The sequence below is a fragment of the Triticum urartu genome, chromosome 2A (genome assembly GCF_056163025.1).
Source record: "Triticum urartu cultivar PI428250 chromosome 2A, HENAU_Tu73, whole genome shotgun sequence".
Taxonomy (NCBI): domain Eukaryota; kingdom Viridiplantae; phylum Streptophyta; class Magnoliopsida; order Poales; family Poaceae; genus Triticum; species Triticum urartu.
In genome coordinates this window covers 689,928,343-689,947,514 of record NC_141874.1, presented here as the reverse complement: position 1 = coordinate 689,947,514, position 19,172 = coordinate 689,928,343, and the positions used below count along the sequence as shown (strand labels likewise).

The 19,172-nt window shown below is 45.8% G+C and overlaps 1 protein-coding gene across 1 annotated transcript in view; it reads left to right on the top strand.

Annotated features, from left to right (window-relative positions):
- The first annotated feature begins 246 nt into the window (after nt 1–246).
- The window catches only part of LOC147986765 (uncharacterized), a 49,738-nt gene continuing 30,812 nt past the window's right edge, over nt 247–19,172 (top strand). The window contains exons 1-2 of the mRNA XM_087542142.1: nt 247–420; nt 6,281–6,699. Of these exons, the coding sequence (XP_087398268.1) occupies nt 247–420; nt 6,281–6,699 (593 nt within the window). The remainder of the gene's footprint in view (nt 421–6,280; nt 6,700–19,172) is intronic.

The following is a 19,172-nucleotide window of genomic DNA, read 5'->3' as shown; positions in this document are numbered from 1 at the left end:
GTGGCTGATTTCATTGCAGTTCTTAGTCTTAGTTTGTATTTTCTTGGATCTTATGTCCAAATTAGTATACCTATAATTGTGATGTGTATGAATAAAGTTACCGGAGTTTAAAAAGAATCTAAGCGTTGCAACCCCTAAAAAAATTCTAAGCGCTGAATATGTCTCAAAAAAGAAAAAGAATCTAAGCACTGAATAGGATCTGCCCTAGCCACTTTTCCGTTCGATCTGTAGTACTCCTACGTTCCAATGGCGAGAAGCAAGGCCGCCGCGGCCAGGAAAGCAAACCCCTCCAGGGTGGCCGACGCCCCCAGCCTATGTCGCGACCTCCTGACGGACGTGCTGCTGAACGTCCACGACCGCCTGGGGCCCATCGACCATTTCGCCTTCGCCGCGGTCATCGACGCATCGTGCGAGGACGACGTGATCAAGCAGTTGTTGAAAAAATGAGCAAATTATTACAAAATTTAATCCGAATAAATAGAAAATAGATCATGACAGCAATAGCAGAGATTAAACTAATCATGCGAACTAGCATAGTAAATGAACAGATCACATCTAGGGCACATACTAGAAACATGAATTCTACCACGATCTCGAACAAGAAGGATAGAATAATATACGGTGCAGCGGGTGCAGCACCGCCAGCGTTGACGTTGTCGCCCATGTCGTCGAGGATGAGGTTGCCGAGGTCGGAGAAGAAGTCGTCGTTCACGAAGTCGTCGCTGCCAGCAGTCGCGCGAGTGCGCTCCCCAAAAACCTGATCGCCCCTCTCTCGTACAGGATCACGAGAGGCGGGGTTCCGGAGGTCTGCTGTCCCTTCTCCCGGTGCACGCTGAAAGGAGGGATGGAGAAGACTTGCTTGGCGGCGCAATGATCTGGAACGGTGGTGAGAAACCATACGAAGCGGCGGCGGCTAGGGTAGACGTCTGCCTGACTATGTAGTGCGGGCCGGGTAGGTCGTGGGAGTAAACCCCAGGTCCGAGTCGTCACGATCCAAAAGAATTGGAAACGGTTCAGTAATTAACGTGTCCATTAATTATTAATTAATGACTCATTAATTTTTCCGGAGCAACAAAAATATAGACAACGTGCATAGCTATGTCCTCGGCTCGGCTCAATCCCGCAACCCGCGGCGCGGCGCGGCGCGACGAGGCGTGGCGTGGCGTGGCGTGGCGAGGCGAGCGAGGAGGAGGAGCGCGCGTGTAGGTCTTCTCTTCTCATGCTCATACAAGTGGTAGAAGAGCTCACCTTATAAAGAGGTGCAACTCTCTCTCAACTTTCAGGGTGGGACTAAACTTTAGTCTCACTCACTCCATTCACATGTGTGCATGAATGGGCCAAGAGAATTTCAGAATTTTAGTTGGGCTTTGGGCCAAAGGCCTACTAGCAAAATTCCAACAATCCCCCACAAAGTCTCATTGGCACATCTCATCATTTAGTTCCAAAATATTGTTTATATACCAGTGCTTAGTGGAGACTGTGAAGTTGAACTTCCACTTAGAGATATATGCTACACTAGATCACAACTTGAATAGTGGACTATGCCTTGAACTACAAGTTTTCTGTGAGACTAATTTCACGCAAATTCTTGACTGATACTAGGCTGCCGCAAGGCTTCCCCGCGGGTGGAGCGTATACGTCATACTCCAGGGCCTTTTCATAAATTTATTAGAGAACACCTAATTCTCACAGACTGCGATGTTAACAGTCAATTCATATAGGTGTGTTCCTCAGAAGATGTTCTGCAGGACAACATCTCTGCTTACTCGAATAAGCCACTTGGAACACATTAAGATAAGTATCAACCTGCCATGCAGATCAAGAGAGTATTGCATCTTCATGGAGTGGGATAGGTAATATAGGGATACTCTCCTCCCAGCTGACCAACAGCTTGTCTCCCACTTCTACTTCACGGGATCTCCGATCACATAGAGTGGGTTACCACTATGGACAACTCATGCGGTGGGTCTCAGACCCATCTCCATCGATGCATTATCTATCACATTACGTGATAGACCCTTTGTGAAGGGATTTGCCAAATTTTTCGACGTTTGGATGTAATCCAACGTAATAACTCCGGAGTTCCTCAATTTTCTGACAGATTTTAGTCTCCTCTTCACATGCCTTGAGGACTTCATATTGTCCTTAGAACTGTTTATCTTGACGATCACAGTTTGATTATCACAGTTCGTCAGGATAGGGGGTATTGGTTTTTCAACCATAGATAAGTCCATCAAGAGCTCACGAAGCCACTCCGCTTCAACAGTGGCAGTGTCTAATGCTGTGAGTTCTGCTTCCATAGTTGACCTCGTTAAGATGGTCTGCTTGCAAGACTTCCAAGAAACAGCGCCACCACCAAGTGTAAAAACATAACCACATGTGGCCTTTATCTCATCAGCATCAGATATCCAGTTTGAGTCACTATAACCCTTCAGTACCCTTGGATACCCGGTGTAGTGAATCCCATAGCTCGCGGTGCCTTTCAAATAGCGCATAACTCTCTCAAGCGCATGCCAATGATCATCTCCCGGTTTTGACACAAACCGACTCAGCTTGCTAATAGCAAACGAGATGTCAGGCCTCGTGGCACTCGCCAAATACATAAGCGAGCCAATAATCTGAGAATACCTCAGTTGATCTCTAGCAATCCGTCGATTCTTTCGAAGCAACACACTAGCATCGTATGGAGTTGGAGAAGGTGTGCAGTCGCTATATCCAAAACGACTCAAGATCTTTTTCACATAGTGAGACTGAAGCAGTGTGATCCCACCATTCTCATCTCTCAACAGCTTGATGTTTAAGATAACATTAGCTACTCCTAGATCCTTCATCCCAAAACAGCGGGATAAGAAATCCTTAACCTCCTTGATTAAATCAAGTTTGGTTCCAAAGATCAATATGCCGTCGACATACAGACAAAGAATAACTCCTTCGCCCCCACCATAGTGATAGTACACACACTTGTCACCATCGTTTACTACAAAGCCGGCAGCAGTTAATGTTCTTTCGAACTTCTCATGACACTCTTTAGGAGCTTATTTAAGGCCATATAAAGACTTTAATAGCTTGCACACCTTTCCTTCCTGACCAGGTACTACAAAACCATCTGGCTGATCCATGTAAATTTCCTCCTTCAACTCTCCATTGAGGAAAATTTTCTTAACGTCCATTTGATGAACGAGAAGACCATGTGAGGCAGCCAGTGATAGTAGCACCTGAATTGTGGTCAGTCTAGCCACGGGTGAGTAAGCCCAGAAGAACACAATCCACGGTTTTTGGTTCAAGCTTGCGCTTCTTGGGAATTGGTATATTGACTTTCGCCAAACAACCCCAAGTACGTAGGTAAGAGAGTTTCAACCTTTTCCTTTCCCATTCCTCAAATGGAGTCATGGTCTTATGCTTTGTGGGAACTCAGTTTAGGACATGACACGCAATCATTAGCGCCTCCCCCACCATTCCTTGGATAGACCCAAAGTGTCTAACATGGTGTTAACCATATCAGTTAGAGTTCAGTTCTTTCTTTCGGCCACCCCATTTGACTATGGTGAATAGGGAGGCGTCCTCTCATGGATTATACCATGTTCCGCAAAAAACAGATCAAATTCATTGGAAAAATACTCTCCACCACGATCGGACCTAAGCAGTTTAATTTTTTGATCAAGTTGGTTCTCTGCCTCAGCTTTATAGTTTTTGAAGAAAGTCAAAGCTTCATCTTTTGATTTCAGAAGATACACATAACAATATCTAGTGGAGTCATCAATCAACGTCATGAAGTATCTCTTTCCACCTTTTGTCAACACGCCATTCATCTCACAAAGATCAGAATGTATAAGCTCTAGTGGCGCCAAGTCTCTTGCCTCTGCAGGCTTATGGGATTTGCGAGGTTGCTTAGCTTGCACACATACTTGGCACTTAGAGCCTTTGACAGTAGAGATTTTCGGAATTAAATTCATATTGGCTGGCCGCGTCATGCAACCAAATTTAATGTGACAAAGTCGTGAATGCCAAATATCAGACTCATTGTTGTGGCAAACATTATTAATAACTTTAGTGCAAATATCTGACAAAGACAGGCGGAACAAGCCTCCGCTCTCATAGCCTTTTCTAACAAATTGTCCATACTTAGAAATTACAACTTTATTGTATTCGAAAACCAACTTAAAACCATCTCGACATAAACGGGAACCGCTAACGAGATTTTTATTGATGGACGACACATGATGAACGTTCTTCAGACGCACGGTCTTCCCCGAAGTAAACTTCAGATCGACCGTACCAACACCTCGAACGATGGCTTGTGACCCGTTCCCCATTAGCACGGGAGAAGTCCCAGTGGCCTTGTAAGAAGAAAACATGGAGGCGTCAGCACAAACATGTACATTGGCACCGGTGTCAATTAACCAATCAGGGGTTTGGAATACTGAAAGGCTGGTAGAAAAAATACCGTACCCTGATTCCTTCATATCAGTATCACCGATGGCAACATTAACGGACTTGCCGCTCTTCTCATGTCCGCGCTCCTAAAAGCGGTTAGGACACTTCAGAGCCCAGTGATTAGGATCACCGCAAACATGGAAAAGTCCCTTCCCCTTCTTATGAGAATTCTTCTTGAAGTTGGTAGAATGTGATGGCTTGTTCTTTGTATCAAACTTGCCTTTGCCCTGAGTTTTGTTCTTGTTGTTTTTGAACTTGTTGGGCTGGAAGTTCTTCTTCTGTACCATGTGGGCACTAGAACCTCCCTCAGCAACTCGAGCACGTGTGTCCTTTGCTCTCGCCTTCTCTTCAACATCAAGAGTACCAATGAGATCTGCAACGGAAAACTCATGTCTCTTGTGTTTCAGGGAAGTAGCAAAATTGTTCCATGAAGGTGGAAGCTTGGCAAGATGCCTCCGGCAACACACACTTGAAGTACTCAAGTTCTTTTGCGAGCGACTGTATCTCATGAGCCTGCTGTACAACTGGGCGCTCATCAGTCATCTTGTAGTCATAGAATTGCTCCATGACGTACAACTCGCTGCCAGCGTCCGAGGCACCAAACATGACCGCGAGCGCAGCCCACATGTCCTTGCCGTTGTCAAACGACATATACGAATCCACAATGGAGTCATCAAGAACACTCAGAAGAGCGCCTTTAAAGAGGGTATCGATCTTCTCAAAAGTTTCCAGCTATGCTGGATTAAGATCGCCCTCAGGCTTGCCCTTGGTGGCGTCATAGCAGCCCATGGTCTGAAACCAGTAGACTGCTCTCGTGCGCCACCTCTTATATTGCGCCCCCTTAAAGGCAGGCGGCTTCAGATGCGCAGCAAAACCACTCGGAGTAAATTGCCTATAATCAGGTTTTTGGATTGTTGAAAAAATGAGCAAATTACTATGAGATTTAATCTGAATAAATAGGAAATAGACCATGACAGCAATAGCAGAGATTAAACTAATCATGCGAACTAGCATAGTAGATGAACAGATCACATCTAGGGCACATACTAGAAACAAGAATTCTACCACGATCTCGAACAAGAAGGATAGAATAAGATATGGTGCAGCGGGTGCAGCACCGCTGGCGTTGACGTTGTCGCCCATGTCGTCGAGGATGAGGTTGCCGAGGTCGGGGAAGAAGTCGTCGCTGCCAGCAGTCACGCGAGTGCGCTCCCCAAAAACTCGATCGCCCCTCTCCCGTCTAGGAGCACGAGAGGCAGGGTTCCGGAGGCCTGCTGTCCCTTCTCCCGGTGCACGTCGAAATGAGGGATGGAGAATACTTGCTTGGCGGCGCAATGATCTGGAACGGTGGTGAGAAACCATACGAAGCGGCGGCGGCTAGGATAGACGTCTACCTGACTATGTAGTGCGGGCCGGAAAGGTCGTGGGAGTAAACCCCATGTCCGAGTCATCACGATCCAAAAGAATCAGAAACGGTTCAGTAATTAACGTGCCCATTAATTATTAATTAATGACTCATTAATTTTTCCCGAGCAGCAAAAATATAGACAACGTGCATAGCTCTGTCCTCGGCTCGGCTCAATCAACCCGCGGCGCGTCGTGACGTGGCGTGGCGTGGCGAGGCGAATGAGAAGGAGCATCGCGCGTGTAGGTCTCCTCTTCTCATGCTCATACAAGTGGTAGAAGAGCTCACCTTATAAAGAGGTGCAACTCTCTCTCAACTTCCGGGGTGGGACTAAACTTTAATCTCACTCACTCCACTCACATGTGTGCATGAATGGGCTAAGAGAATTTCAGAATTTTAGTTGGGCTTTGGGCCAAAGGCCTACTAGCAAAATTGCAACAGTCGTGCCCGTACGCGCCGTGGCTCCTCCTCCCCGGCAAGACCACGGAGACGCTCGAGCTCATCTCCATCACCGACGGGCGCAACCTCGTCATTTCTGCCCGGAACCCCGCGCTGCGCGGCCACCTCGTCCTTGGCTCCTCCGGCGTGAGGATCGCCACGGTCGACGTCCGCGGCCAGATCTACCTTGTTAACCTGGCCACCGGCGACCAGAACGAGCTCCCGCATATCTCCACTACGGGTCTCTTCCGGGAGATTAGGCAATGCGGCTTCTACTTCTTCCCGGTACAGGACTTGATGCGAGCCCGATACGGTGGTCAATACTCGGGGCCGGCTATGTACGGGACGTACACATTCAGTAGCGACCAGATGCACACGTATTTTTACTGCAAGGTGGACCTCTCGTCGTCGCCGAGCCCCGGCAGCTATGGAATTTTTCCCCGAAACCCTAAACCCCTCCCTGGCGGCGGCGATTAGGGTTAGGTGGACCAGACGCACGCGGGGACGATGGCAACACCGCCCGCCGGCAATGGCTGGAAACGCAGCGGAAACCTTTCTCCCCGCGCCGCACGGGCGTAGATGGAGGAAGCGCTGGGCAAGTTGGAAATCACCGACGAAGAGGCGACACCCCTGGTGATCGACGATGCAAACGATGGTGCTCCGACGAAGTGGCTGTTGGTGGGGAAGGTCCTACACCGCAATCTGCTTCATATTCAGACCATCGGCAATGCCCTCACCCAGCCTGGGGAAACCCTAGGGGCTAGCCTTTCGGCCCTTGGGGGAAAACATGTTTGCAGCGGAATTCGAGACCAAGCGCGACCTTGATCGCGTCTGGGAAGGATGACCTTGGCACATTAGCAAGAACGCAGTAATCTTGGAGGTGTTCAAAGAGCATATGCAACCTTCTGAACTAATGTTCAACAAGCTATCCGTTTGGATTAGGGTAGTCAATCTACCTTATAATCTGAGGAACGGCAAGAGGGGTTTGGCGATAGCTCAGCAAATTGATAAGCACGCTTCTGTCATCCAAATTGACCCCGTGGGGGGCTTTTTAAGAGCACGGGTCACCATCGACGTGCTAAAACCCTTGCGCAGGTGGATAGTTATTGAATCGACCAAGAGGGAAAAAGTGGACTGCTATGATATTGAATATGAACAGATCCCCCACTTTTGCTTCTCATGTGGTTGGTTGGGTCATTCTGATCTGTTATGCCCTACTCCGAGGACCCGGGATGCAAATGGTGATCTCCCTTTTAAGGCGAGTCTCCGGGCACCCGAGGAACGGAAGAAGAACTACTCTGGGGAGAACTCAACGAAGGAGAAATCTGATGCACAGAACAGTACGAAGGAATCGAGAACTTCTAGTTCCAAACAACACAAGGGTGCTGAGGTAACATCTCCTGTCAAGAATCCCAGTCTGAATAAGAGAAAAGGAGGGCCGCAAACGCAGGTATACCGACAAGTGGTGACACTCGCACTTGCTATCACTGAGAAGAGTGAGACGGCTATGACAACCGAGGATGGGCGGGATCTGTCTAATGCAGCAAATTTGGAAAACCCAGGGGACGCCTTTGTTGAAAAGTTCCCTAAGAAGAAGAAACCAACCCCCCATCTTCTGAAACTTCAGCAGCGTCTGCTGGGCAGCGCTGCCAGTCGCAATGAGTACCATTAGCTGGAACTGTCGAGGGCTTGGGAACCCTCAGACAGTTCGAGAGCTTCGCAAGATTGTGAAGCAGGAAGGTCCCACCCGTCTGTTCATCATGGAAACTAAAATAAAGGGCAAGCGAGTGGAAGACATGAAATTTTCTTTAGGTTTTTCGGGTTGTTTTGCCATCGATAGTGATGGCCTTAGTGGTGGTATTGGCCTCTTTTGGTCAAAAGATGTGGAGGTTCAGTTGGAAAACTATAGCCGTTCACATATTGATGTCTCTGTTAAGCAGAACAATAAAACCTGGCATTTTACTGGTTTCTATGGAGAGCCCAGGGTGGAGAACCAACACCACAGCTGGCGTTTTCTCCAGACTTTGTTTGCTATACCGCATGATGCATGGATCTGTATGGGAGATTTTAATGAAACGTTGCAGGCGGATGAGCACTTTAGTGTCAATCCACGACCAGAATATCAGATGAGGGCTTTCCGGGATGTGGTGTTAGACTGTCTCCTCCAGGATCTCGGATGGAGAGGAATTCCCTACACATGGGATAATAGGCAGGCAGGGGCAGCAAACGTGAAGGCTCGTTTGGATCGTGCCCTTGCAAACGAACGGTTTCTGAATCTGTTTCAGTTCACAACGGTGAAACATGTAAGCAGTATCGATTCGGATGATTGCTTTGTGATGACCCACAAGTATATGGGATCTATCGTAGTCCTTTCGATAAGTAAGAGTGTCAAACCTAACGAGGAGCAGAAGGAAATGATGAGCGGTTTTCAGCAAGGTATTCTCTGCAAGTACTGAAATAAGTGGTAACAGATAGTTTTGTGATAAGATAATTTGTAACGAGCAACAAGTAACAAAAGTAAATAAAGTGCAGCAAGGTGGCCCAATCCTTTTTGTAGCAAAGGACAAGCCTGGACAAACTCCCGAGGACACATGGGAATACCATCAAGCTAGTTTTCATCACGTTCATATGATTCGCGTTCGGTACTTTGATAATTTGACATGTGGGTGGACCGGTGCTTGGGTGCTGTTCTTACTTGAACAAGCATCCCACTTATGATTAACCTCCATTGCAAGCATCCGCAACTACAACAAAAGTATTAAGGTAAACCTAACCATAGCATGAAACATATGGATTCAAATCAGCCCCTTATGAAGCAACGCATAAACTAGGGTTTAAGCATCTGTCACACTAGCAACCCATCATCTACTTATTACTTCCCAATGCCTTCCTCTAGGACCAAATAATGGTGAAGTGTTATGTAGTCGATGTTCACATAACACCACTAGAGGCTAGACAACATACATCTCATCAAAATATCGAACGAATACCAAATTCACATGACTACTAATAGCAAGACTTCTCCCTTGTCCTCAGGAACAAACGTAACTACTCACAAAGCATATTCATGTTCATAATTAGAGGGGTAATAATATGCATAAAGGATCTAAACATATGATCTTCCACCAATTATACCAACTAGCATCAACTACAAGGAGTAATTAACACTACTAGCAACCTACTAGCACCAATCCCGGACTTGGAGACAAGAATTGGATACAAGAGATGAACTAGGGTTTTGAGATGAGATGGTGCTGATGAAGATGTTGATGGAGATTTCCCTCTCTCGATGAGAGGAGCGTTGGTGATGACGATGGCGATGATTTCCCCCTCCGGGAGGGAAGTTTCCCCGGCAGAACAGCTCAGCCGAAACCCTAGATTGGATCCGCCAAGGTTCCGCCTTGTGGCGGCGGAGTTTCGTCCCAAAAGGTTGCTTCTTATTTTTTTCTCAACCAAAGACTTCATATAGGAGAAGATGGTCATCGGAGAGCCACCAGGGGGCCCACGAGGTAGGGGGGCGCCCCCCACCCTCATGGGAAGGGTGTGGGCCCCCTGGTCTTCATCTTTGGCGAGGATTTTTCATTATTTCTTATAAGGTATTCCGTGGAGTTTCAGGACTTTTGGAGTTGTGCAGAATAGGTCTTTAATATTTGCTCCTTTTCCAGCCCAGAATTCCAGCTGCCGGCATTCTCCCTCCTTATGTAAACCTTGTAAAGTAAGAGAGAATAGCCATAAGTAGTTTGACATAATGTGAAATAACAACCCATAATGCAATAAATATCGATATAAAAGCATGATGCAAAATGGACGTATCAACTACCCCAAGCTTAGACCTCGCTTGTCCTCAAGCGAAAGCCGATAACAATAAAAATGTCCCCATGTTTAGAGGTAGAGGCATCGATAAAAATAAAATACAGACATGAGGGCATCATGATTATTCTCATAAGAGCAACATACATTGTCATATGATTACTTATGTTCAAGTGATGATCTATTCACAATGCAAAAGTATGAATCAGAAACCTTATTGAGAACCAACAAACTATAACCTCAGTCATTGAAGCAATTGCAATTTATCATAACATCGGATAAAGTCTATGTTAGAGCTAAAAAGCAAGTCCACATACTCAACTATCATCTAGTCCTTCATAATTGCTAACACTCGCGCAATACTTGTGGTTACAGAGTTTTAATCGGACACAAAGAAAGATAGGGGCTTATAGTTTTGCCCCACAACCTTTTACCTCAAGGGTAATGTCAACACTAATTACTCATGCCCCCCTACATCCAATTAGATATATATATATATATCAGGTTCTTTCCAACATGCTGGGCTTGCCACAGGATAAAATAAAAAAGGAAAGGTGAAGATCACCATGACACTTGCATAAGGTAGAAGATAATAATAAAAGATAGGCCCTTCGCAAAGGGAAGCAGAGGTTGCCATGCGCTTTTATGGTTGGATGCACAAAATCTTAATGCGAAAGAACGTCACTTTATATTGCCCCTTGTGATATGAACCTTTATTATGCAGTCTGTCGCCTTTATTACTTCCACATCACAAGATCGTATAAAGCTTATTTATCCCACATTAATCATACATATTTAGAGCAATTTTTATTGCTTTGCACCGATGACAACTTACTTGAAGGGTCTTATTCAATCCATAGGTAGATATGGTGGACTCTCATGGCAAAACTGGTTTAAGGGTATTTGGAAGCACAAGTAGTATCTCTACTTGGTTCTGAGAATTTGGCTAGCATGAGGGGGAAAGGCAAGCTGAACATGTTGGATGATCTATGACAACATACTTTATCTCAGATATAAGAAAACATAACCCATTACGTTGTCTTCCTTGTCCAACATCAACTCTTTAGCATGTCATATTTTGATGAGTGCTCCCAATCAAAAAAGATGTCAATAATAGTACATTTATATGTGAAACTTCTCTTTCCTTATTACTTCCTATTAATTGCAACAATGACCAAAGCTATGTCTGCCAACTCCCAACAACTTTTAATCATCGCACTCTTTCTATGTGAAGTCATTACTATCAATAAGATCAATATGAACTTTTGTTTCTTCTTTTTTTTTCTTCTCTTTTCTTTTATTCACCCAAGATCATAGCAAGAAAATCAAGCCCTTGATTCAACACTAATCTTTATTATATAGCTCACGAACTCGATTACATAGAAGGATAATAAAGCAAAACTCACAACTAGATCATGCCATAAACTTTATTCTACTAGATTGAAATACTACTAATAGGATCGAACTAAGGAAAATGGTAAAGATAGGAGTTGTGATTGTGATACGATACCGGGGCACCTCCCCCAAGCTTGGCAGTTGCCAAGGAGAGTGCCCATACCCAGGTGATTATGTCTCCTTTGTTGGTGAAGAAGGTGGGGTTGTTGATGATGGATAGTCGCACATCGAGCGTAGGAGGTCTTATAACTTGCGGATAATGCCCTTGAGTGCGATGATATGCTCTTTCAACAAAATATTTTCACATGTGAGATACTTATTTTGTATATGAGCCAACTCAATCATCTTGAAAGCTTCGATTTCTGTAGGGGTAAGAAGATTATGATCCAGTTGAAGGGTGTCTTCTGTTGCTGGAACTTGGTCCTCCATGGCCTTCTTGATCCCTTCATCCTTGTTGATCTCCATAGGTTCTTCTCTCTTCAGCTCTATCTTCATTAGCCAAGTATCGTTGCCCTCATGGTTGGAGGAGGAGGGAGACGACATAGTGTCTGACCTTGACAACCCTGACAGAAAACAGCTCAAAACAAAGACATGAGATTTTGCGTGATACGGGAGTCAAAACCCCCGGGAGATTATATTGTGAATTTTTACCGACCAAAATACGTATCGTGCAAGAAAACGGAGTCCGGAAGGCACACGAGGAGCTCACGAGGTAGGGGGGCGCGCCCAGGGGGTAGGGTGCGCCCTCTGTTGGAAATATGCCCTAGAGGCAATAATAAAATGGTTATTATTATATTTCCTTGTTCATGATAATTGTCTATTGTTCATGCTATAATTGTGTTATCCGGAAATCATAATACATGTGTGAATACATAGACCACATCACGTCCCTAGTGAGCCTCTAGTTGACTAGCTCGTTGATCAAAAGATAGTCATGGTTTCCTAACTATGGACATTAGATGTCATTGATAACGGGATCACATCATTAGGAGAAGGATATGATGGACAAGACCCAATCCTAAGCATAGCTCAAAGATCGTGTAGTTCGTTTGCTAGAGCTTTTCCGAATGTCAAGTATCATTTCCTTAGACCATGAGATTGTGCAAATCCCGGATACCGTAGGAGTGCTTGGGGTGTGCCAAACGTCACAACGTAACTGGGTGACTATAAAGGTGCACTACGGTATCTCCGAAAGTGTCTGTTGGGTTGGCACGAATCGAGACTGGGATTTGTCACTCCATATGACGGAGAGGTATCTCTGGGCCCACTCGGTAATGCATCATCATAATGAACTCAATGTGACCAAGTGGTTGATCACGGGATCATGCATTATGGTACAAGTAAAGTGACTTGCCGGTAACGAGACTGAACGAGGTATTGGGATACCGACGATCGAGTCTCGGGCGAGTAACGTACCGATTGACAAAGGGAATTGCATACGGGATTGATTGAATCCTCGACATCGTGGTTCATCCGATGAGATCATCGAGGAGCATGTGGGAGCCAACATGGGTATCCAGATCCTGCTGTTGGTTATTGACCGGAGAGTCGTCTCGGTCATGTCTGCGTGTCTCCCGAACCCGGAGGGTCTACACACTTAAGGTTCGGTGACGCTAGGGTTGTAGAGATATTAGTATGCGGTAACCCGAAAGTTTTTCGGAGTCCCGGATGAGATCCTGGACGTCATGAGGAGTTCCGGAATGGTCCGGAGGTGAAGAATTATATATAGGAAGTCCAGTTTCGGCCATCGGGAAAGTTTCGGGGGTCACCGGTATTGTACCGGGACCACCGGAAGGGTCCGGGGGGTCCACCGGGTGGGGCATCCTATCCTGGAGGGCCCCATGGGCTAAAGTGGGGAAGGGAACCAGCCCCTGGTGGGGCTGGTGCGCCCCGCTTGGGCCTCCCCCTGCGCCTAGGGTTGGAAACCCTAGGGGTGGGGGCGCCCCACTTGGCTTGGGGGGCAAGCCACCCCCCTTGGCCGCCGCCCCCCCTTGAGATTCAATCTCTAGGGCCGGCGCCCCCCTAGGGGCCCTATATATAGTGGGGGGGGGGGATGGAGGGCAGTCGCACCCTAGCCCCTGGCGCCTCCCTCTCCCTCCCATGACACCTCTCCCTCTCGCTGAGCTTGGCGAAGCCCTGCCGAGATTGCCGTTGCTTCCACCACCACGCCGTTGTGCTACTGGATCTCCATCAACCTCTCCTTCCCCTTGCTGGATCAAGAAGGAGGAGACGTCTTCCCCAACCGTACGTGTGTTGAACGCGGAGGTGCCGTTCGTTCGGCGCTCGGTCATCGGTGATTTGGATCAAGACGAGTACGACTACATCAACCCTGTTCTCTTGAACACTTGCGCTCGCGATCTACAAGGGTATGTAGATGCACTCCCCTCTCCCTCGTTGCTAGATGACTCCATAGATTGATCTTGGTGATGCGTAGAAAATTTTAAATATCTGCTAGTTCCCCAACAGTAGCATCATGAGCTAGGTCTATGCGTAGTTTCTATGCACGAGTAGAACACAAAGCAGTTGTGGGCATGGATATTGTCAATTTACTTGCCGTTACTAGTCTTATATTGATTCGGCGGCATCGTGGGATGAAGCGGCCCGGACCGACCTTACACGTACGCTTACGTGAGACTGGTTCCACCGACTGACATGCACTAGTTGCATAAGGTGGCTAGCGGGTGTTTGTCTCTCCCACTTTAGTCGGATCGGATTCGATGAAAAGGGTCCTTATGAAGGGTAAATACAAATTGGCATATCACGTTGTGGTTTTGGCGTAGGTAAGAAACGTTCTTGCTAGAAACCTATAGCAGCCACGTAAAAACTTGCAACAACAATTAGAGGACGTCTAACTTGTTTTTGCAGCATGTGCCGTGTGATGTGATATGCCTAAAAGGATGTGATGAATGATATATGTGATGTATGAGATTGATCATGTTCTTGTAATAGGAATCACGACTTGCATGTCGATGAGTATTTCAACCGGCAGGAGCCATAGGAGTTGTCTTAATTTATTTATGACCTGCGTGTCAACATAAACGTCATGTAATTACTTTACCTTATTGCTAAACCATTAGCCATAGTAGTAGAAGTACTAGATGACGAGACAACTTCATCAAGTAACGATGATGGAGATCATGATGATGGAGATCATGGTGTCATGCCGGTGACGATGATGATCATGGCGCCCCAAAGATGGAGATCAAAAGGAGCAAATGATATTGGCCATATCATGTCACTATTTGATTGCATGTGATGTTTATCATGTTTTTACATCTTATTTGCTTAGTACGACGGTAGCTTAAATAAGATGACCCCTCACATAATTTCAAGAAAGTGTTCCCCCTAACTGTGCACCGTTGCGAAGGTTCGTTGTTTCGAAGCACCACGTGATGATCGGGTGTGATAGATTCTAACATTCGAATACAACGGGTGTAAGCCAGATTTACACATGCAATACACTTAGGTTGACTTGACGAGCCTAGCATGTACAGACATGGCCTTGGAACACGGAAGACCGAAAGGTCGAGCATGAGTCGTATAGAAGATGCGATCAACATGAAGATGTTCACCGATGTTGACTAGTCCGTCTCGCGTGATGATCGGACACGGCCTAGTCGACTCGGATCATGTTTCACTTAGATGACTAGAGGGATGTCTATCTGAGTGGGAGTTCATTGAATAATTTGATTAGATGAACTTAATTATCATGAACTTAGTCTAAAATCTTTACAATGTGTCTTGTAGATCAAATGGCCCACACTAATGTTTCCCTCAACTTCAACGCGTTCCTAGAGAAAACCAAGCTGAAAGATGATGGCAACAACTATTCGGACTGGGTCCGGAACCTGAGGATCATCCTCATAGCTGCCAAGAAAGATTATGTCCTAGAAGCACCGCTAGGTGACGCACCCATTCTAGAGAACCAAGACGTTATGAACGCTTGGCAGTCACGTGCTGATGATTACTCCCTCGTTCAGTGCAGCATGCTTTACAGCTTAGAACCGGGGCTCCAAAAGAGTTTTGAGCAACGCGGAGCATATGAGATGTTCGAAGAGCTGAAAATGGTTTTCCAAGCTCATGCCCGGGTCGAGAGATATGAAGTCTCCGACAAGTTCTTTAGTTGTAAGATGGAGGAAAATAGTTCTGTCAGTGAGCACATACTCAAAATGTCTGGGTTGGACAACCGCTTAACTCAGCTGGGAGTTAATCTCCCGGATGATGCGGTCATTGACAGAATCCTTCAGTCGCTTCCACCGAGCTACAAGAGCTTTGTGATGAACTTCAATATGCAGGGGATGGAAAAGACCATTCCTGAGGTATATTGAATGTTGAAATCAGCAAAGGTGGAGATCAAAAAGGAACATCAAGTGTTGATGGTGAATAAAACCACTAAGTTTAAGAAAGGCAAGGGTAAGAAGAACTTCAAGAAGGACGGCAAGGGGGTTGCCGCGCCCGGTAAGCAAGCTGCCGGGAAGAAGCCAAAGAATGGACCCAAGCCCGAGACTGAGTGTTTTTATTGCAAGGGAAGTGGTCACTGGAAGCGGAACTGCCCCAAATACTTAGCGGACAAGAATGCCGGCAACACTAAAGGTATATGTGATATACATGTAATTGATGTGTACCTTACCAGTACTCGTAGTAGCTCCTGGGTATTTGATACCGGTGCGGTTGCTCACATTTGTAACTCAAAGCAAGAGCTACGGAATAAGCGGAGACTGGCGAAGGACGAGGTGACGATGCGCGTCGGGAATGGTTCCAAGGTCGATGTGATCACCATCGGCACGCTACCTCTACATTTACCTATGGGATTAGTTTTAAACCTCAATAATTGTTATTTAGTGCCAGCTTTGAGCATGAACATTGTATCAGGATATCGTTTAATTCGAGATGGCTACTCATTTAAATCCGAGAATAATGGTTGTTCTATTTATATGAGAGATATGTTTTATGGTCATGCCCCGCTGGTGAATGGTTTATTCTTAATGAATCTCGAGCGTAATGTTACACATATTCATAGTGTGAATACCAAAAGATGTAAGGTTGTTAATGATAGTCCCACATACTTGTGACACTGCCGCCTTGGTCACATAGGTGTCAAACACATGAAGAAGCTCCATGAAGATGGACTTTTAGAGTCTCTTGATTACGAATCATTTGACACATGCGAACCATGCCTCATGGATAAAATGACCAAGACTCCGTTCTCAAGAACAATGGAGCGAGCAACCAACTTATTGGAAATCATACATACTGATGTGTGCGGTCCAATGAGTGTTCAGGCTCGCGGTGGCTATCATTATGTTCTCACCCTCACTGATGACTTGAGTAGATATGGATATGTCTACTTAATGAAACACAAGTCTGAGACCTTTGAAAAGTTCAAGGAATTTCAGAGTGAGGTTGAGAATCAACGTGACAGGAAAATCAAGTTCTTGCGATCAGATCGTGGGGGAGAATACTTGAGTCACGAATTTGGCACGCACTTAAGGAAATGTGGAATAGTTTCACAACTCACGCCGCCTGGAACACCTCAGCGAAATGGTGTGTCCGAACATCATAATCGCACTCTATTGGATATGGTGCAATCTATGATGTCTCTTACCGATCTACCGCTCTCTTTTTGGGGCTATGCTTTAGAGACTGCCGCATTCACTTTAAATAGGGCACCGTCTAAATCCGTTGAGACGACACCATATGAATTATGGTTTGGGAAGAAACCTAAGCTGTCGTTTCTAAAAGTTTGGGGATGTGATGCTTATGTCAAGAAACTTCAACCTGAAAAGCTCGAACCCAAATCGGAAAAATGCGTCTTCATAGGATACCCTAAAGAAACTATTGGGTATACCTTCTACCTCAGATCCGAAGGCAAGATCTTTGTTGCCAAGAATGGATCCCTTCTAGAGAAAGAGTTTCTCTCGAAAGAAGTAAGTGGGAGGAAAGTAGAACTTGATGAAGTATTACCTCTTGAACCGGAAAGTGGCGCAGCTCAGGAAAATGTTCCTGAGGTGCCTGCACTGACTAGAGAGGAAGTTAATGATGATCATGAAACTTCAGATCAAGTTGCTACTGAACTTCGCAGGTCCACAAGGACACGTTCCGCACCAGAGTGGTACGGCAACCCTGTCCTGGAAATCATGTTGTTAGACAATGGTGAACCTTCGAACTATGTAGAAGCGATGGCGGGCCCAGATTCTGACAAATGGCTGGAAGCCATGAAATCTGAGATAGGATCCATGTATGAAAATGAAGTATGGACTTTGACTGACTTGCCCGATGATCGGCGAGCCATAGAAAATAAATGGATCTTTAAGAAGAAGACAGACGCGGATGGTAATGTAACCATCTATAAAGCTCGGCTTGTCGCTAAGGGTTATCGACAAGTTCAAGGGGTTGACTACGATGAGACTTTCTCACCCATAGTAAAGCTGAAGTTCGTCCGAATCATGTTAGCAATTGTCGCATTCTATGATTATGAGATATGGCAAATGGACGTCAAAACGGCATTCCTTAATGGTTTCCTTAAGGAAGAATTGTATATGATGCAGCCGAAAGGTTTTGTCGATCCTAAGAATGCTGATAGGATGTGCAAGCTCCAACGCTCGATCTATGGGTTGGTGCAAGCATCTCGGAGTTGGAACATTCGTTTTGATGAGATGATCAAAGCATTTGGGTTTACGCAGACTTATGGAGAAGCCTGCATTTACAAGAAAGTGAGTGGGAGCTCTGTAGCATTTCTCATATTGTATGTGGATGACATACTGTTGATGGGAAATGATATAGAATTCTTGGAAAGCATAAAGGCCTACTTGAACAAGTGTTTTTCAATGAAGGATCTTGGAGAAGCTGCTTACATATTAGGCATCAAGATCTATAGAGATAGATCGAGACGCCTCATTGGTCTTTCACAGAGTACGTACCTTGACAAGATATTGAAGAAGTTCAATATGGATCAGTCAAAGAAGGGGTTCTTGCCTGTGTTGCAAGGTACGAGATTGAGCACGGCTCAATGCCCGACCACGGCATAAGATAGAGAAAAGATGAGTGTCGTCCCCTATGCCTCGGCCATAGGGTCTATCATGTATGCTATGCTGTGTACCAGACCTGATGTAAACCTTGCCGTAAGTTTGGTAGGAAGGTACCAAAGTAATCCTGACATGGAACACTGGACAGCGGTCAAGAATATCCTGAAGTACCTGAAGAGGACTAAGGATATGTTTCTCGTTTATAGAGGTGATGAAGAGCTCGTCGTAAAGGGTTACGTCGATGCTAGCTTCGACACAGATCTGGATGACTCTAAGTCACAAACCGGATACGTGTATATTTTGAATGGTGGGGCAGTAAGCTGGTGCAGTTGCAAGCAAAGCGTTGTGGCGGGATCTACATGTGAAGCGGAGTACATGGCAGCCTCGGAGGCAGCACAAGAAGCAATATGGGTGAAGGAGTTCATTACCGACCTAGGAGTCATTCCCAATGCTTCGGGCTCGATGACTCTCTTCTATGACAACACTGGAGCTATTGCCCTTGCCAAGGACCCCAGGTTTCACAGGAAGACCAGTCATATCAAGCGTCGCTTCAACTCCATTTGTGAGAGTGTTCAAAATGGAGACATAGATGTTTGTAAAGTACATACGGACCTGAGTGTAGCAGATCCATTGACTAAACCTCTCCCTCGAGCAAAAGATGATCA